Source organism: Apostichopus japonicus, chromosome 9, assembly GCF_037975245.1.
Source record: "Apostichopus japonicus isolate 1M-3 chromosome 9, ASM3797524v1, whole genome shotgun sequence".
NCBI lineage: Eukaryota > Metazoa > Echinodermata > Holothuroidea > Aspidochirotida > Stichopodidae > Apostichopus > Apostichopus japonicus.
The window spans coordinates 20,635,903-20,654,777 of NC_092569.1; the positions used below are offsets into that span (position 1 = coordinate 20,635,903).

Below are 18,875 nucleotides of genomic sequence, written 5' to 3' on the forward strand. Positions count from 1 at the left end.
GTAATAAGCCTATCTTTTCACTTCTTCATAATCTTAGCTTCTAGTGTTTTATGTTATGTAATATAACCTGATTATTAAGTTTATTGAATGTTCTTTAAGATTAATCGTCACAATCTTCTCCCCTCCTCTTCTTTGCTCCTAGCAATAAGACATCCAGCAAGCCAAGGTTTTAATGATCCGCGGGAATTGTGACTTCACTAACTGTTAGTAGAGCCTCACAGTGTTTTCATTTTCATATCCACTGCTACAACAGAACAGTTGTAATCGAGTGTAATCATTTGATGAAAAACATATACTTGTATCCTAAGGTTCACCGTAGATTCAATTCAACATAAAACCATAGCAAGCATTGAACCACTAGCCGCCGGGAATGCCTTTCATTACTGGCACAACTTTGTAAAGCTATGTCATTGTCCTGATATATCTCGATGGTAATCCATGTAGTCATATTCTATTTGATATAACAGAAAGCTATAATAAGCATGTTTTAAAATCATGACAATACTTTTGTCAAGCGTACCAAATTATCTTTATATAGTTAGCTAGGTAATGTGAGACACGTAAATAGTATGTTGATTACTATTTTTTTAAATACCATTGTTAATATCCCACATATTAAGTGAACACAAGGTACAGACATTGTGTCTAAGGCTTCGGTTACCCTCTTCAAGAATGAAGGTAACAATGATTGGCCTAAACCTATGATTGTGTAACTGCCGATGCTTTGTTTAAGCATTTACAGATAAGTAATTCACCTTCTCTCTCTTCCACAAGTCCTAAGCGGACCTGATACATACACTGCAACTTAAAAAAACAAATAACTATACGTCTTACATTCAGTCAACAAAACCAGACTAAATTGAACTTGTCCAGTGGTTTTGGCTTTTCGAGGAACAACAAGTACCGAAGCTCACTGTGTAACTTTCAATAGTTCTTTCGTATTTCGTTGCCTCGGAACTAATTCGTAACCGATTGTATTGAAGATATGCACTGTCATCGTTGGCATTGTTGAACCAAATATCAATTCTTAGTTGATGATCTGTCTGAGCTGTTATGACATGCAATATCTCATTTCCAAGCCAGAAACTAGAATCGAGATCACCAAATCCATCCCTTTAGTTATTCCAAGTCTCAAGAAATGAAATAGAAGAAGTCTCTATAATGCTGTAGAAATAATTGCAACCATCATTATGAGAGTAACAACAGAGAATCGTTACTTGTAGTTTCACCACTTCAGTTAGTTTCTAACATTTGTAAATTCAATTAAACCTAGGGTAATTCAGCATATTGGAAGAATGTATGTTGTGCGCGGTAACGCTATCGGTTGGCTATTAGAACATATTCTGATTGAGAGATGAAATTAAGCTATCAAATATGTAAACATGTTACTGTTTAGGTAAAAGCTATAAAGTAAGTTACAATAGTGTCTTACCATTTGAACGTTATATTATATAGATATGTGAGAAGGCCAGGTGGTAGGGCATTCACGTATGTCTATCTATTTCTTACAATCGTATCTCCAATTGTGAACTGAAGTAATTGTAGACTTAATTGTATACATTTTTTAAATCACCTGTTGTAGGCATCCTTGTTGTTGACAACAAACTCTTGATTCGCGTTGTCCTTTCATCAGTTGATGGTAATATTCGCATTCCATCTGTTGAGTGCGCCGCAGTTGTTGATCGGTCACTCATATCCGTTTCCAACGTTCCTTTTGTTGGTGTTGACGTTTTACCGGTTGACATAAATGATCGCATTTCATCAGTAGAGGGCATCCACGTTGATTTGAATCCACCCAGTGTTGCTTCCTTTTTTATTCTCTCATCTGTAAACAGAAATGATCAGTGTCAGATGTTGTTCTTTTGTTCTAATGCATGTTAACTTTTTAAATCCTATACATTAATATCTAAGAAAAATTGTAACCTACCTCGTCAAACTGTGAGAGATATAGAATTAGAAATATTCGAATGAATGTTTGGATAGCAAATTGCATATAGACTTAAAACTAACCAGCTTGATGCGGTCTTACTTCACCTTGTGTTGATATTTCCCCCAAGGTATATGTCATGATTGAGGTAGTGTATTATTATAGTATTTGGGATTCATCAATGGCAGTTGTAAAATAATGTAGTCATTATAATGAATGAATTTGTTGAAATTAGTTTGATCCATGTAACGATGATATGCAACCTAAAAACAAATAAAATTAATTCAAGTATTTCTTTAACGAATTGTGCTTTTCCATATTAATCTTCAAACCTTTCAACTAGGACGTAAAGGTGAACTTAACTTTATGTCAGTGACTCTGCCTAGACAGAATTAGTTATAATTAAAATATTATCTTAATTTAGTACTCGCATGTAATGCTCCTAATATAAAACCCAGCAAGGAAAACTCATATCGGGCATTTCTTTTGACTTATTACCATTCGTTAACGTATATAAAAACAATAAACATAAGTAAATAAAATTTGTTTACACGATAAAAATATAAAAAGTAAGCTTTATATGTCAGAAAGTCTGTTTAGAGAAACAGATAACAGAACATCGAATGCCACTAAAAAATTAAGTGGTTCGTTTGAACCGAAAATATGCATATATAAATTGTATTCTAAAACAAATTTGTTTGATACCTTTTCTTTCTCTTCCATTTGGGCCCTGACCTATAGAGTTGTTTGCCAAATAGGGTTCATATCTAGAGAAGCTGGTGGTAAATGTATCGTCATTATAACTTTCCATAAAAAACAAAGTGTTTCACAATGATTCAGTTACTTCAGGATTCATATAAAAAATATTAATAAAACAAAAGACGTTTTCTTAAATCACGATCCCAAAAATCACAAATTTAAGACACGATCAAAATGAATGAATTCAATTATAAAGAAATAGGTTTGTTTATTGATTTCATATCATAGATTTTTAATATTGTGTCTTTGCGTATAATTCTGTAGAAGTAGGCTTCATATTGTATTCCAAACGACGTCAATATCCTTCGATCAATAGCGTGGCTGTTTCCATTTTCTTTTTCGCTTTTGTAGAATATTAACATTAATAATAATGCTGAACATGAATCACGTGATCGGTTGTGTGTTCCCTCAGACTTCGGTATCTGCGTAGCGACACGAGGGTTTTCAAAGTAACTTAGAACACTGATAAGCTTGACAAGGAATGATCCAGAAAAAATGTTAGTTTCTACTAAACATTGAGAAAAGAAGATGAGTGCAATTCAGTTTTCGTGTATCTTTCATTGCTTCCTTATTGGTATTTGCATTTATTCTTCGATGGCGGGAAGTGTTGGTAAGTAGAGTAACGGAAAGTAGATCTAACATTTCATCTCATTACTTAGACGTTGTGAATTTAAAGAAAAAGCATGAATCAGCAAACTCGGATCAGTTATTATACTTGTAGCAAATATTTGTTATGCAACTGCATCGATGGTGATCTTTAAACTAATGGTTCTTATGATTTCAGCATTTTTCAAGTGCACAAAACGACACTCAATTAAAGATGCCGTTATGCCTTGTGGTGGTAACTGTAGCAATCAAATGGAGCTAATACCGAGAACCGGTAAGTAACAGTTGCTATTAAGGTAATCTAAGAAGTTATAAATATAGAAAAGTAATACATGTATCAAAGTAAAATCTGATTTTTCTTTCACTGCAAAAAGAACAGTGATTTCATTTAAAGCTTTATTTACATATTATATTCAAGCGTATATGTCATATGCATAATAGTAATTTGAATGAACTGTTTGGTGAATATATAGAGAACCCCGAAATAACTGAATCTTAGTTAAACGCTTTGCTAATTCATGTTAAATTATAGTGATGATATATTTACAACCATCCTCTATAAATAAAACTATATTTGGCATTCAACCCTCTGAATACTGGCCCAAAGGGAAAGGAAGAAAAATCACCAAGACATCAAATAAATCTGTTTTAGAAGGAAATGTATATATGCATATTTTCCACTTATTTTTTTTTATGACAGCAGATGTTCAGTTATCTGTTTCTTTACCCAGACTCACTGATATAGAAGATAGAATACTAGATAGACGACTAGAAATTACTCACCAGTATTGTTGCGGGACGAACTTTTCTACAGCATGTTCATATAAAATATTGTAGTAGATGGAGGTCGGAGCAAATTAACTTTACTCTTCTTTTCTTTCGTTAATGAAAATTACTGAAATGTTCCAAGTGTTCACAATTATTTATATTCAAGTTAGGAAGAAATAATTTAACACTCGATTACAGATTCGACATCATCCAAGTCGACTTTTCAGTCCTCAACAAAATCAATAACCACAACAGGTTGGAAGTTAGTTTTATAATACGCTGTGCAAATCATATATATCAAAAGCGGTGCTCTGTTATCAGAGCTATGTATTTCGGGCATTTGTTGATGTTCTGCAGAATAGTTTCTATTGACTCTTCAATTTGACCAATGTTGAGTATTTTACAGCAATCTTAGTAATACATCATATCCAAGCTATCCAAGCTGATATATTCATCAGCTTCATTGGTAGAGTTTCCATTCAAAGAATGAAAGGGAAAAAAACATCAAATTTATTCTGAAAATATCCGATTTACTGTAAGCATGTAGCTAGACGACAGAAAATAAATTTAGAATCAGTCTTTATTCACGAGTAACTGGCTATATTAAGTTTTTTCCTTTTTGTTCAACTATTCGAAGACCATTTTCTTAGTACTATGATTATTGTTAGATTGACCTATGCATTTGTATATAGGCCTTTAGCTTTGGTATCATGCTTCTGGAAAAATATCCTTTACCATACCAAGCTGTTTTAGTAGTTTTATAACATCAGCATAGTCTCTTCTCGCTTATTGTTTTAAACTTTTATTTTACCAAACTTTTGTTTTATATAATTTCTTCAACCGACTGTGGAAAAAGCTACTCAGAGGGGTTTGAACGGAAGGAATGTATACGTCCGTTTCCCCATCAGGACTCTCGAGTTACATCCTAACATTATAAAATCATTCTTAAGGTTTACTCTCAATATTTTCTTGGTAAATAAATTCACCATTTATTTTAACGAAATGCTCTTTTCATATTCTTGACTGTTAGGACGAATGTCGACGGATAATTTCCTGCAATCCACGAGTTCACCGGTAACCACATCAATAACTACAGAAGGTATAGATATAAAACTCACTTTTTATATATTATTGTGTAAACAAACTTTATTTACTTCCGTTTAGTGTTGTAATATATTTTAACGCATGGTAATAAGTCAAACGAAATGCCCGCTATAAGTTCTCGTTGCAGGGTTGTATATCAGGAGTATTGTATGGGAATACTAAATGTAAGTAATATATTTAGTTCAATTCTTCTAGGCAGAGTCACAGACATAAACTTGAGTTAATCTTTACGTCCTACATGAAATGTGTGAAGAATAATATGGACAACATTATTTGCTTTCATATATCGTTATGTTAACAAATGGTAATGAGTCAAACGAAATGCTCGAAATAATTGTATTTGTTTTTAGGTGGCATATCATTATTGCATGTATCGAACACTGATTTTAACAAATTTATTAATTGTAATGACTATATTATTTTACAACTACAATTGATGAATCCAAAAAACAAGTATAATACACCATATCACTCATAACATATACCGTGGGGAAAATATCGACACAACGTAAAGTAAGAACGCAACAAGCTGATAAGTATTAAGAATATGTACTTTGCTATCGAAATATTCTTTCGAAAATTTCTCGGCAAACATCAGAGAACCCGTTTTTAAAAGAAAAATGTCATCTTGACTGTTCACTTCCCTTCAGAGTGATGTATTTCTCTGTGAGATAAAACCTTACTATTCATTGTGGGAATAATGAAAAATAACAGTTACGCATATTTTGAAAATCCCGCTTATCAAAATTATGAATGCATTCCTTGGATATCTAGCAAAGCAGGCGGTGGACATTAAATGTGCATGGTAGACTTACGTGGACATACGTCTCTCAGTCTAGTGAAGCTTCACAAGACTATGCGCATGTATTGAGATGGTAAATCGCATGAAATGTGAATCCCGGTTATTTCATTGCCTGGTCCGGATAGACTTTTGGGGGATACCTCGTATTTTATATTGAAATATTATGGTTGTTACCGATGGACTATATATATTGTAGGTAAAACCATCCAGGCAGTTGAATAAGTTTGAATAAAGTATCCCGCAGATGGAGAGTAAGTTTTAACCGATGACCGAGCTTATGTGAGGGCATGAGTGAAATAATATAGTTTATACTGATCTACTGTGTAGATGAGAAATTAAATTCAATGTCTATATGGTAAACACTCAAGAAAGGAAATGTTCACAGTTGGCTGGGATCGAAATTCACCGCGCCATTCAAGAGATACAATTCAATTGGATGACAATGCCCCTAGATCAAGTTGTTTTATACTAAAGTCGGATCCGATTAGCATTAAAAGATATGGTGATTGTATTATCATATAGTATCACCTAAACCTTTGGTGGCATTGTTATTTTATTTGTATATATGTTTTTTATGTAACTGAATATGGAAGTCCTTGTGATTCCATTTGCATATTTGTATATATGTAGTGTATGTATATGAAAGTGGAAGTCCTTGCAATTATAGTTGCATATTTGTATATATGTAGTGTATGTAAATGAAAGTGGAAGTCCTTGCTAATCTATTTGAGTAATTTGTATATATGTATTTTATACTAAATAAAAACGGAAGTCCTTGTTTTTCTATTTGTATATATGTATTGTGTGTAATTGAAAGCGGAAGTCCTTGCTAATCTATTTGAGTAATTTGTATATATGTATTGTATGTAAATGAAAGTGGAAGCCTCTGTTTATCTTCTATCATTATTTCGTGTCTAAATGCGATTGCATAATACAACTTATATGAAGAAGATTATGTTTTAGTCGAGTTTCTATAACTCGTACCTCATATAAATGATTATAGATGTTTCTGTTTGACAATTAACATGATAGTTTATTCTTCAATCAAATATGTTTGTTTTTAGAAGACAGTCAAAACAATGGTATGTTTGATGAGACTTCTCCAGAGGTTTCTTCTATGATGTCAAACACAGGTAGGTTACTCTTAAATTAAGTAAGATTGTTTTAAACTCAACTAAAGTCTATAATAAAGAGTTGTGCATTTATACTTCACAATTGGAAAGTTTGTAATATATTTGTGTGTGAGTAAACACTTAAGTATACATTTCTTCCGAATGTTCGGGACAGGTATCTACTACGTAACGAAAAAAAAAATCAACTATCTGTTAAATGTATTTTCCTTCTAAAATATCGTACTGGAATTTAAAATGGTGTTAAGATGTAATTAATCTTCGAGAAATGATGCATAAAATCAATTCAGTCACGTATTAATTACTTAAACAAAAAAAAAGGTTGTTTAAATTGATAGTATCATGCGACGCTTTGGTCACTTACATTGGAACATTGTCGTAATTTATTAACAGATGTAGTTTTGATAAACGTGTAAGGCTGTTGCAGTAATGCCGAGACAGTTTCTCAGTATATTATAACTCACTCATTCTTCTTTAAAAAAAAAAGAAGGAAATTTGTAGTTTCATCATAGAGCAATAACAAATTAACATGTTCATTGATTTCGACAATGTTTGCAGGAGTGTAGGAAATGCAATAGATTTGGCTACATTTACGTGTCAGCGTTTCACGGCGGTGCTGACAGTGACAAGTCAGTTATAAAACGTCTTTAAATCTTTGCATTATTATTAACGTAGATCAGAATACTATTATTCTGAATTTAAAACAAGATGGCAGAATCCAAATATTGACATTTTCTTAATATACAACATATGCAATGTGGTAATGGAATGAGATGAAAAGCAGAAAACTCTCATTTAAATACATAACAAAACAAAATCAAAAATCTCTTTTAAGATGAACAAAAACTCAAACTTTTAATTTGAACGATTTGCAACATGTATTTGACCAACCGAATTGCCGCTTTGCAAACAAAAAACCTGAGTATTTGTTGTCTACAAGAGATAATACAACACGTCAATGGTGTGTATGAGAGGCACCTTCAATACATTGCTCCGTTGGGTATCCGTATATAAGTCACTCTAATTTAATGGATTTTGTAGCAAAATCACTTAGTTCAGCCACAACAATTTTTTTCAGTAGTATTTTGATTAGCTTAACAGAAGAATCACAACTAATGTATACAATTTTGGACACCTAGATTTAGTCCTACAACATTTATGGACAAATGTAAGCTAGCCAAGCCCATACGAATGGACCTATATGTATATATATATATATATATATATATATATATATATATATATATATATATATATATATATATATATAGTAATCGGATAGAAGACTAAAACTTACCAGCATTGTTGCGGGACGAACTACTCTACATAATTTTTATATAAAATATTGTAGTAGATGGATGTCGCAGCAAATTAACTTTTACTCCTTTTTTCTTTCGTTAATGAAAATTACTGAAATGTTCCAAGTGTTCACAATTATTTATATTCAAGTAAGGAAGAAATAATTTTACACTTGATTACAGATTCGACATCATCCAAGTCGACTTTTCAGTCCTCAACAAAATCAATAACCACAACAGGTTGGAAGTTAGTTTTATAATACGCTGTGCAAATCATATATATCAAAAGCGGTGCTCTGTTATCAGAGCTATGTATTTCGGGCATTTGTTGATGTTCTGCAGAATAGTTTCTATTGACTCTTCAATTTGATCAATGTTGAGTATTTTACAGCAATCTTAGTAATACATCATATCCAAGCTATTCTCAGTAGGATACAGCCGGTACTTTTATATAGCGTAAATAAATGAACAACTCACCATTTTTAAGCATATATTCTTGTTAATCTTGTAACGTGAGGATATTGCTTAATAGTGCATCCGTTAGAAAAGATAATATTCATCAGCTATATTGGTAGAGTTTCCATTCAAAGAATGAAAGGGAAAAATCAAATTCATTCTGAAAATATCCGATTTACTGTTATCATGTAGCTAGACGACAGACATTACATTTAGAATCAGTCTTTATTCACGAGTTACTGGCTATATTAAGATTTTTTCTTTTTGTTCAACTATTCGAAGACCATTTTCCTAGTACTATGATTATTGTTAGATTGACCTATGTATTTGTATATAGGCCGTTAGCTTTGGTATCATATTTCTGGATAAAGATCATTTAATAAACCAAACTGTTTTAGTAGTTTTATAATATCGGCATTGTCTCTTCTCGCGCATTGTATTAAACTGTGAGTTTACCAAACTTTTGTTTTATATAATTTATTAAACCGACTGTGAAAAAAGCTAGTCAGAGGGGTTTAATCGGAAGGAATCTATACGTCCGTCTCCCCATCAGGCCTCTCGAGTTACATCCTAACATTATAAAATCACACTTTACCATTTACTCTTAATATTCTCTTAATAAATAAATTCACCGTTTATTTTAACATAATGCTCTTCTTTTATTCTTGACTGTTAGGACGAATGTCGACTGACAATTTTCTGCAATCCACGATTTCACCGGTAACCACAGCAATAACGACAGAAGGTATTGCCAAAGCTGTACACATCTTACATTTCCTACATGTTTAACAATTAATCGACATAAACATTTTTTTGATTTCAGACTATTGTATAATTTCAGTATTGAATGTTCTGCTTCGTTCTCCTCTGTTATGTATAACTCAAATTTATCAACTTTGCATAAGATACGTTTATAGAGCTATGAAAAAAATGTCTTGTACAATAAAGCACATACAATAGAAAAGTAAGTTTAATTGATAAGCATAAATGGACTGAATGTTGGTGAATATTTCCTTAAATTCAGAACTGCAGAAATTAACTCTATTGTCGCTAGTATATGGTTCCATTTTTGTAAGTTATAAGAAGTATCGTCGTGATAAATCTCGAGTTGGATATGCTGTTTGGTTGACGGAAGGGCCAAATTCTGTGTTTTACCTGAAGCTCATTTCTTATCCTCCTGTTTAAACTCAGGAGGTGAGACTTAAATCCATTTTCACCGTTACTACTAGTATACGGGTACCACATCGCACTACCATTATATGTGAATGATCGAAGAAGTTGACACCGAAGGGAAACTTGCCTTAACATCCTGATGAAATATAACATATTCCATTTTCAGCGGCGACCACTACGCCACCATGCCCTTTGAATCAAGTCCTTGCTGACTGTGTATGCCAGGGTACATGTGACGACCCTCATGGGTGGTTTGGCTGCCATATAAACTGTACTGGAGGAAGAACATGCGTATGTCCTGCCGGCTTTTTATTATTCGGACAGAATTGCATACCGGAGAGTGCTTGTGGGTGTTATCACGAAACGAGAGGAGTCATACCGGTATTCTTAAACTGTTATTAGTCTAGTCATCATGTGTGTTCCTTAACAATCGTATCCGCCAAAACCAGTCTGCTCTATCCCAACAAAGTATCAGTTGTAGAGTTTTACAAAACACAGATAAAAGGAAAGTTTCTCCACTGCCAATGTCACATATTTGAATTTCATTGACGGAGACAGTGGACATGTCTTTATAGTAGGTGATAATAAACAAATGACGTCACCTTTGCTATTTCTTTGTAATTGTCATGCAACTAGTAGCTTTTACTGTTCTGGTAAATGTACTGAACAGATTTAATATTCCATAGTGATCAAGCTACGAATCTTATTAATTCACGAAGTAATCACTCTACAATGGACGACACAAAATACCTGTTGATCTTATGATAATTCATTCTCTCCTTCTGTTCTTAGATCATGAAGTTGAAATAAAAACATAAAAAAAAGAGATTTAATCAAGCAATATTATTAAAAAGTCATGGTGAGACCCTTTTCATTCAATAATAAATCCAGCATATCATAAATTAAGCATATTGCTCCCCAGAGCAAATCAAACGTGAAGCCAAGAACTTTCCAAGTAATACTCCGTCCACGCCCGGCCTGACTTAATCGAACACCTGCTCATATGTCTGGATGGACTAAATAAAGGTCATATGAAAAACAATTCCTTAAAGTTGTCATTTTTTTCCTTGAGAACAGACTAGAACACTATTCCAGAGATGTAATCTACGTAATATCATCAGGGTGGCAACACTACATTCATATTTATTCACTTTTTCTCTGTATTAAGAATGGCGGATCGTACGTGACCATGGACTGCACGGAAACATGCTCATGTGAGAATGACGTTCTTGTATGCATAAACTATACATGCAGTGAACATGCGACGTGCCAAAACCATAATGGCAATATGTCGTGCGATTGCAACGTGAACTATATGGGAAATGGGACAGTATGTAAACGTGTACAGGATTGCCAAGATCTTTACGAAAATGGCGTAATCAGTGAAGGTTTTCACTTGATATACCCGCTTACATGGTCAGGGGAACCTTTTGAAGCTTACTGCAAAGACGGATGGACTGTAAGAGGACTTTCTTTTGAGTTTATGTCCATGATAGTTGTCGTTTTATGTACGAGAAATAAGATGTACCATACTACACATTGTACTTCTATACCCCGCCCCTGAAATTTACTACGCGGGACTACGTAACCTACCTACTTCAACGTTAAAGAACAGAGTGTTGAAGAACAAGTTTTATTTTGTGCTTTTGTTCTAAACATAATATCAACGGACTGCTACTATATATTTCGAAGGCAGAAAATGCTTTGACAATATGGCTGGGCTGCAAATATCCACTTGAAGGGGAGAGTGTCTTTTCCTGTTAATATATAGACCATTCATATAATCCATACACTGTCAAAACATCACAGAGGTACTTGTCTTGACTAATCTGGCTTCAAGTGGACCGTGAATACTTCCTTAATGAGCCTCAACTAACTAGCATACTGATATAAACCTATTTTTGTTTTGCTGTTATTGTTTAGTTTTTTCAGCTCCGCGTCGATAACAAGGGTTTTTACGATAACTGGGATGGTTACAGATCTGGCTTATATAGACGCGGAACTAATTCACATTGGATTGGAAACGACCGATTAGCCAACATAACTGCTCAACGGAACTACAAAATGAGAATGGAATTTAAAAAACGGAGTAATAACATTACCCACTATCTTCAGTATGATCTCTTTCGAATTGGTTCAGAAGTCAACAACTATGCACTAGAAGAGCTCGGCAGTTATACAGGCAGCTTGGGTGAGTAAAACATTTTTATCGTAGCCTATAATTCAATGCACAGAATATGCCATGAACGAAATTTGTAAGCCTACATGACAAAGTGTGGAACCTGGTTTGTTGTGGTTACTGATCGACTGGGACTTTCGATATTTAAGGAGCTTTAGCATCATTTAATAAAAAAAACGTCAATTTTATCAAAATTTCTCAAAATCTTCATCGTCATCATTGTCGCCATCGTTATCATCGTCATCTTCGTTTTCGTCTCCGTGTTCTATTGACATTTTCATCTTCATTGTCATTCCCATCATCATAATAGACGATGATGAGAGTTATTTTAGTTTCGATTTTTCTTGAGAAAAAAAAGTAAATTTAGAAGAAAGATGGGTTTTTTTGCTGGTTACGTTTTCCTTCTCATTGTACACAGAATATGACTACATGGGATATCATCGCGGTAGTGAGTTTTCAACACATGACTCTGACAACGATAACGATACATCACGAAATTGCGCGAATCATCATCTCGGTGGCTGGTGGTACAATGGGTATAATGATGAATTGACATGTACTACAGCGAATTTCAATGGAAATTTTGGCTATGGCTGGGATCATGGAGTGTGCATTTACGACAGGGAACGAATGATTTCTGACTGCGATATTGATACAACTGAAATGAAAATCAAACCTGTCTGAATATACGTCCATCAATACGTGTGATATGTTGATTGAGGCAATTCTTCGTTGCAAAAGGTGACAAATAGGTCACGAAACATTAAAACCAACCAGCATTAAAAGTCCCTGCCCGAATCTATAAATCAGTTATTAAGCAAAATACTTTTTCAGGACTTTGCAAGTCAAAATGAATGTAGTAATAAATGTGACAAAAACATGATATTATATATCTGCTCTCAACAATACACATCGTGCTGAATAATTATCTATTATTATCATCATCGTCTAGGTGTTCATGTCTGTATAAGTTATCTGTGACACTAAATATCCATTATGTATACACTACTCAACGTCGAGTCAGTTAGTCCATGGGCAACAATAAAAACGAACGGAACAGTTCAACCAGAGGGATTTACTAAGGATGTCATACATGGAGTACATGCTGAGCGTTAATATAGAATCACGCCATACGTCATTAATACATAATAAAGTTCTTCAGTATGGAATAGTGTAGTATCAGCATGCTAGAGGTTTATTCCAACCTACTATCACGTTCAAGTACTCTCTATTCTCTGTTCAAACTGGTATAATGGCTCAACTTTGTTGATTGCAATGTCAAATGATTGGTTGATTAACACATTAGTAATAATAACATTCATAATTAACCGTGGTTAAGAATGGTTACTTAGTCAATGGATGGCTAAATCATGAACACACACTTGCAATATTCATTTCAAGTTTGGTGTTGTAGAAAGAAAAAAAAATAGCGATATAGTTTTCTAAAAACGCATCGCTTCTGCACAATTTAGTGTAGACTAAAAACTGATCCAATTAAGGAAAGATGACATCACGGATAATATTCCCCATCTTAATTTGTCCATACAATATCACGTACATGATTATTAACACAACCTTGCCTTGACACCGTATCAAAGGGCTAATGTATAGTGTATAGAAATGGCTTAAAATGTGTCTTACTTACTTCTGAAAACTTCTAAACATTTCTTCTGACAAAGTTCCCTGACCCCTTACACGGGAGTCGGCTTGAACGACCCTATAGCGCTCAATACACACTCTTTTATAACATCCTTGAATTGCCTCTTGATATATAGACATTTATTGCTTAGCATTTGATATGTTGTATATTTTACTTAAGGAAACGTTGTGGTCTTTAATTGTTTTAGTGGTTAAAGGTAAATGACGAAAACATGGTGAATACCTGAAATTAGAGAGTGTTGGAACTTCCACATGTCTCAAAGATTTATCTAGATTAAATAACACTGGTCTATGTATGGTATAATTATAAGTGACGGTTTTCATACGTTGATACCGCTATCTTGTGTTTTGTAATTGTAGCCTAGTAATAATGTAGCCTTCGGAATAAAAAAATCAAACACAATATGACTATGTTGATTATGCCAGTTTTACATATTCACGTATTTCAAAGAAAGTTAAACATATCGGTTAAGCCTTCATTGTGTGTATCTACCGAGAGTGTGAGAGAGTAACTTGTTTTTGGAACAACGTAGGGTTCACTTCTCCACGGTAGGTTCTAAGTACGTTAAGAGTGAAGTAGTTAATATGTTAAGCAAATATAATACATATAAAAAAATGTTATTGGAATTTCTAAGACAAATTTATTCTCTGCATGTATGAACACTACGATTACACATTTAAATTATACTTTTGAGATGATTCTGATATTGTAAATATTAACCTCTTTTCTCATATGTGTAACGACCGTAACCATTTCATGATGTTGTGGTTCCTTGGTATTGAATATTTACAAAACTGTTTCACGTAAAATGTAACTGCGGAAATGAATATTGACTCTCGAATTGATGCGTCTATGCGAAATAATATATGTATTGAAGTATCTTGCAAACTTTCCCTATTGTTTGGATGTTCTTTTTGTACAATTTGGTCATTTTAAGTCTTTCGTCTAAGCAACTACCTGTACGAAACATTGTCAAAATATTTATATTACAAAAGCGGTCAAACTATTACCGGAAAAATATCATAGTTTGCTAAATAATCAGGATAGATGGGAGCCATGGTAGAGCATGAGACACATGTTCCTTCAGGTTTGTTGAAACGAAAATCATGTAGCCTCATTCGATAAATAAATTAATTACATTTTTGGTAATGAATACTGTCCTTGTAGTATTTCAAACGTAAAGAACTTTAAGAAGAAATCAATGTTGTAATTTGCGGTATAGAATATAAGAGCGTCCATGTTATGAGAACGTGTTGAGATAATTTTGCAGTTTGCTTCTTCAAATCTGCAATTGAATGTGAGACGCCCCCCCCCCCCCCCCCGCTGCACGATTGAACCCTGTACCAACGAATAATTCAATGACATTGATCGTTACAAGTACCATCTGAGTCAAGTCAAGTTTTTGTTATTCGTTAACTATTATGAATGAATAAAATATTAAACATGTTACTGTAGATTTCGAGCGGCCTTCTTCATCATAAATAGTCCAGTCCACTCTAAAAAAAAGTCATTCTTAGAATAAAATAAACACAAGAATTATTTGTACTGGTTCCTCCTCTTCTGTAGACTTACTCTCTTTCAAATTGTCGATCAGCAGATCAGGTCAAGTAATTAGACGAAACAGTTTAACATTGTTATCCCAACCAAACCCGTTCGATCCACCCACACCCTACGCCCCTCCCCCTCCCACACCAAACCAACACCCCCACCCCAACGCCTCCTTCTTAACATCAAACACAGTATGATCAGGCGTTGATACCCTCAGATGATGAAACAATTTGCAGTATCTCCGAGTGTATACGTTATGAGAATGCAAATAACAAACCGGCAAACTATTCCTACAGATGTACAGAGCATTTATCAATGAGATTGATACATATTTGCATTATATAGAAGTACCATTTGACCTCGCACACTTTCTTCTCAGTCATCAAGTTAACCACATCTGTTGATAGGTTTTGAAATATCCATAATACCTGTGACGATTCTACCACCCCCAGATAGGTGTCAATAAAACAATGGAGTAGCCCACAAATAAATTACTGGTGACAGACCATCACCTTTTTCTATAAGGCTTTTCCTTCTGTATACTAGTAGATATATTATTTGGTAACAGGCAGTGCGGACAAACGTGCATGTGCCTACGTTTCCTACATTCTTGACTATATTACCCGAATTTCCAGCGTTGAAATTTATAAATTAACTTCTTTGCACCATCGGACAACGTATAATCATTATCATTGTTAATTTTGTTCTAAGCAATCGAATATTTTGTTAATTCGTTAAATATTTAATCGTCAAAGGTATTCGACGGTATTCGAAAAGATGTTTTTGAAAAGGTTCTTAAAATATATTGAATGTAATAATGATATAAAATATAGAAATATTATGATCAAAAAGCAGAAAACAACGGTACATGATAAACATTTATGACTAATCATGTCATCCTGTGACATCTAGTTTGGACATTTATTGAATTTAAATCAAATGGACTTGATGAATGGAAAAAAGTGTGTCACTGACTAAGTTTTAGAAACATCTCGAACACTAGTGATATCGTAATAGGAATACAAATAAAATGAACCAAGTGTCCACATCATTCTAGTTGCTAAAATAGGGTATTTGGTATTTGGTATGTACGGGGTAAAACAGTTTTTAGCACACGCAAAGTTAACAAAATAATGTTTTTACGCTTTCTCAATATGCATGGGAATAACGAAATTGGCATTGATCTTCTAAATAAATCCTCGCCTTTCCATTGTTAACTGACTTAATTCATTTTACGTTGGCTAAGGCTACATGTTTGTTCCAAGTTGATTCTTTGGTTTTGAGTGAGTTGACCGGTATAGTGAACAGTCATTAGCATAGTATAGGAATCTTCAATGGATGGTTTAAGCACTTGATTACCAATTAGTGTCCGTAATCGGGAATTACCCTAGTAAACATGTGTGTGTGTGTGTGTGTTTAGCATTGATTAATAAATGTCGATAATCTAATCAGTACAAGATCAAATGAAAAAACACTATATGTTTTGATCAAATTTACCAACGTTCTCAAACTGGCTTACTCCTAAATTCCCATTACAGTAACGGTCTAAGTTTCATTTGCGTGGTCTTCATGTCACATTCGTGTTGTGCCTGGCTTCTATCTCCTAGGCAAATTTCAGTATCCCAGCCACCGGTATATATACCGTTCAGACTCGATGCATAACAGTTACGGTGCCACCACGCACCTGCATGTCGAACGGCACAGTTGTTTCCGTGTTCTCTATCCTGTGTTGTAAACGGTTGTCCATTGTGGAAATCCAGGTAATCGTATGTTTTTTCCTAAAAGCAAATCAAGAGGAAATGTACAAAAACAAAAATCCGACTTACATAATTTTATATTTCAAAGTCGTGTCTACAGTTTTGATAGCATAGAAGAAAATACGTAGAGAATGCATGGAATAAAATAAAACAAATCGATGCCAAATGTAGGACTATTCGGAAATGTGAAAAAACATAAATATAGGCTGCTTTGAAATTAGACATAAAGGAAAGTGCTTTACCGAAGCTCCCCGAGTAGTCTCCAAGATCCTCTAGCACGTAGTTGTCTGATTCAGGGCTAATGGGAAAAGAGTTCCATTGAAGATATATATTTGCATCTAAGGGACTGAACAGTAAGTCGATCCTCAGCTCGTGTGTTCGCTGTTTTGATATGTAGTGAACCATTTCGTTTCCAAGCCAGAATTCACCTTCCAAACTTCCAAAGCCGTCTTTATAGTCTATCCAATCACGCCGGAAGTCAACGGATCCGTTAAAACGATGCTGAAAGAACTACATTAATATAATCCTACTTTGTTGGTTTGGAGCCTTTTAATAACCAGTAACATATTTGCAGTGATAAGAAGCAGTTAGTTGGTAGTTTTCCTCCATACAAATATATAATCATGGCCGAGTTAAGTCTTCAATAAGAAGGAATTGAATAGTTCATAAAGTTATTTAAGTATATTTCTGCAGGCAGTGAGCATTTCTAGGAATAAAATGCAATGAAATAAGCTGTTTTGTTTTTGTAAACCAGGAAAATGTTGCTTCAACAATCTGTTTAAGGCAGCGACATGTTAGACCCCAACCATAAGGACTATTTGAACTGAAAATCAAATGAAATACAGCTACTTAAATTATCGCCATATATTATACTTTAACACCCACCAACTCATACACACCCCTCTTATTACAATCATATTATTGAACACGTTTTGATCAAGAAAGCTTATAAAGAGGACACAAACACCAATCGTTATCTTTGACTCATTATACGAAGATCATTGTGAAGAACACCTCCCCCAAACTGCTAAGATAACTCTGTTTCGTTAAATATCTTAGTTTACAAGTCGTGTCTGGTGTAGCTTTCATTACTTTTGTACTAGTGCTGTCGTAGCATCACTGCGATCCGTAACTTCTACCTAAAACCTTTGTTATTTTTTTTCTCATATTTTCAAATAGAATGCCAACCTTCATTGACTCTGATGCCATCATTAGGTCATGTCCAGAATTTCAATATTTCAGATTCGTCGTTCAGATGCAGCTTATTTTCCATTAAATATATTTACCTTTAAGTAAATACAGACATCAACAGTTGAAGGACTTGTGGCTTGATGTTGTCGTATTTAGACTTGACGATGTGTTCAACTTAATGTGTGAAGCACAGCAAACTCTGTTGTATCTCCCAAGTGCAATAAGAGTTTCATTACCTGTGTTAGATAAGTTGTTTTTGACACTAATCTCAATAACAAATACCAATATTGGTGGTTGGGTTTATGTCTTCTTAAGCGAAACTCACTATCCAACCATCCTGGCAGTAGACATCGAATGGATTGCTTGGTCAAGTAAGAGGTTAAATTTTCGTCAGTGGTCGTAAACATCTTGGCAGTCTCGCACATGCGCACACGTCACACCGTCTCCACAGAAGGTTTCATTGCAAGAACAATAGTGGTCGTCATCTTTTTGCACACAGGTTGCATCAACACTACAG

At 34.1% G+C, this 18,875-nt stretch overlaps 1 protein-coding gene across 1 annotated transcript; it reads left to right on the forward strand.

Moving 5' to 3' along the window:
• Positions 1 to 3,165: 3,165 nt before the first annotated feature.
• LOC139973932 (uncharacterized) lies at positions 3,166 to 12,886 on the forward strand. The gene is made up of 10 exons (XM_071980822.1): positions 3,166 to 3,296; positions 3,471 to 3,566; positions 5,091 to 5,159; positions 7,031 to 7,099; positions 8,578 to 8,634; positions 9,527 to 9,595; positions 10,190 to 10,404; positions 11,192 to 11,482; positions 11,947 to 12,214; positions 12,621 to 12,886. The coding sequence occupies exons 1-10, from the start codon at positions 3,215 to 3,217 to the stop codon at positions 12,884 to 12,886; spliced, it is 1,482 nt and encodes a 493-aa protein (XP_071836923.1). The 5' UTR covers positions 3,166 to 3,214.
• Positions 12,887 to 18,875: the final 5,989 nt, after the last annotated feature.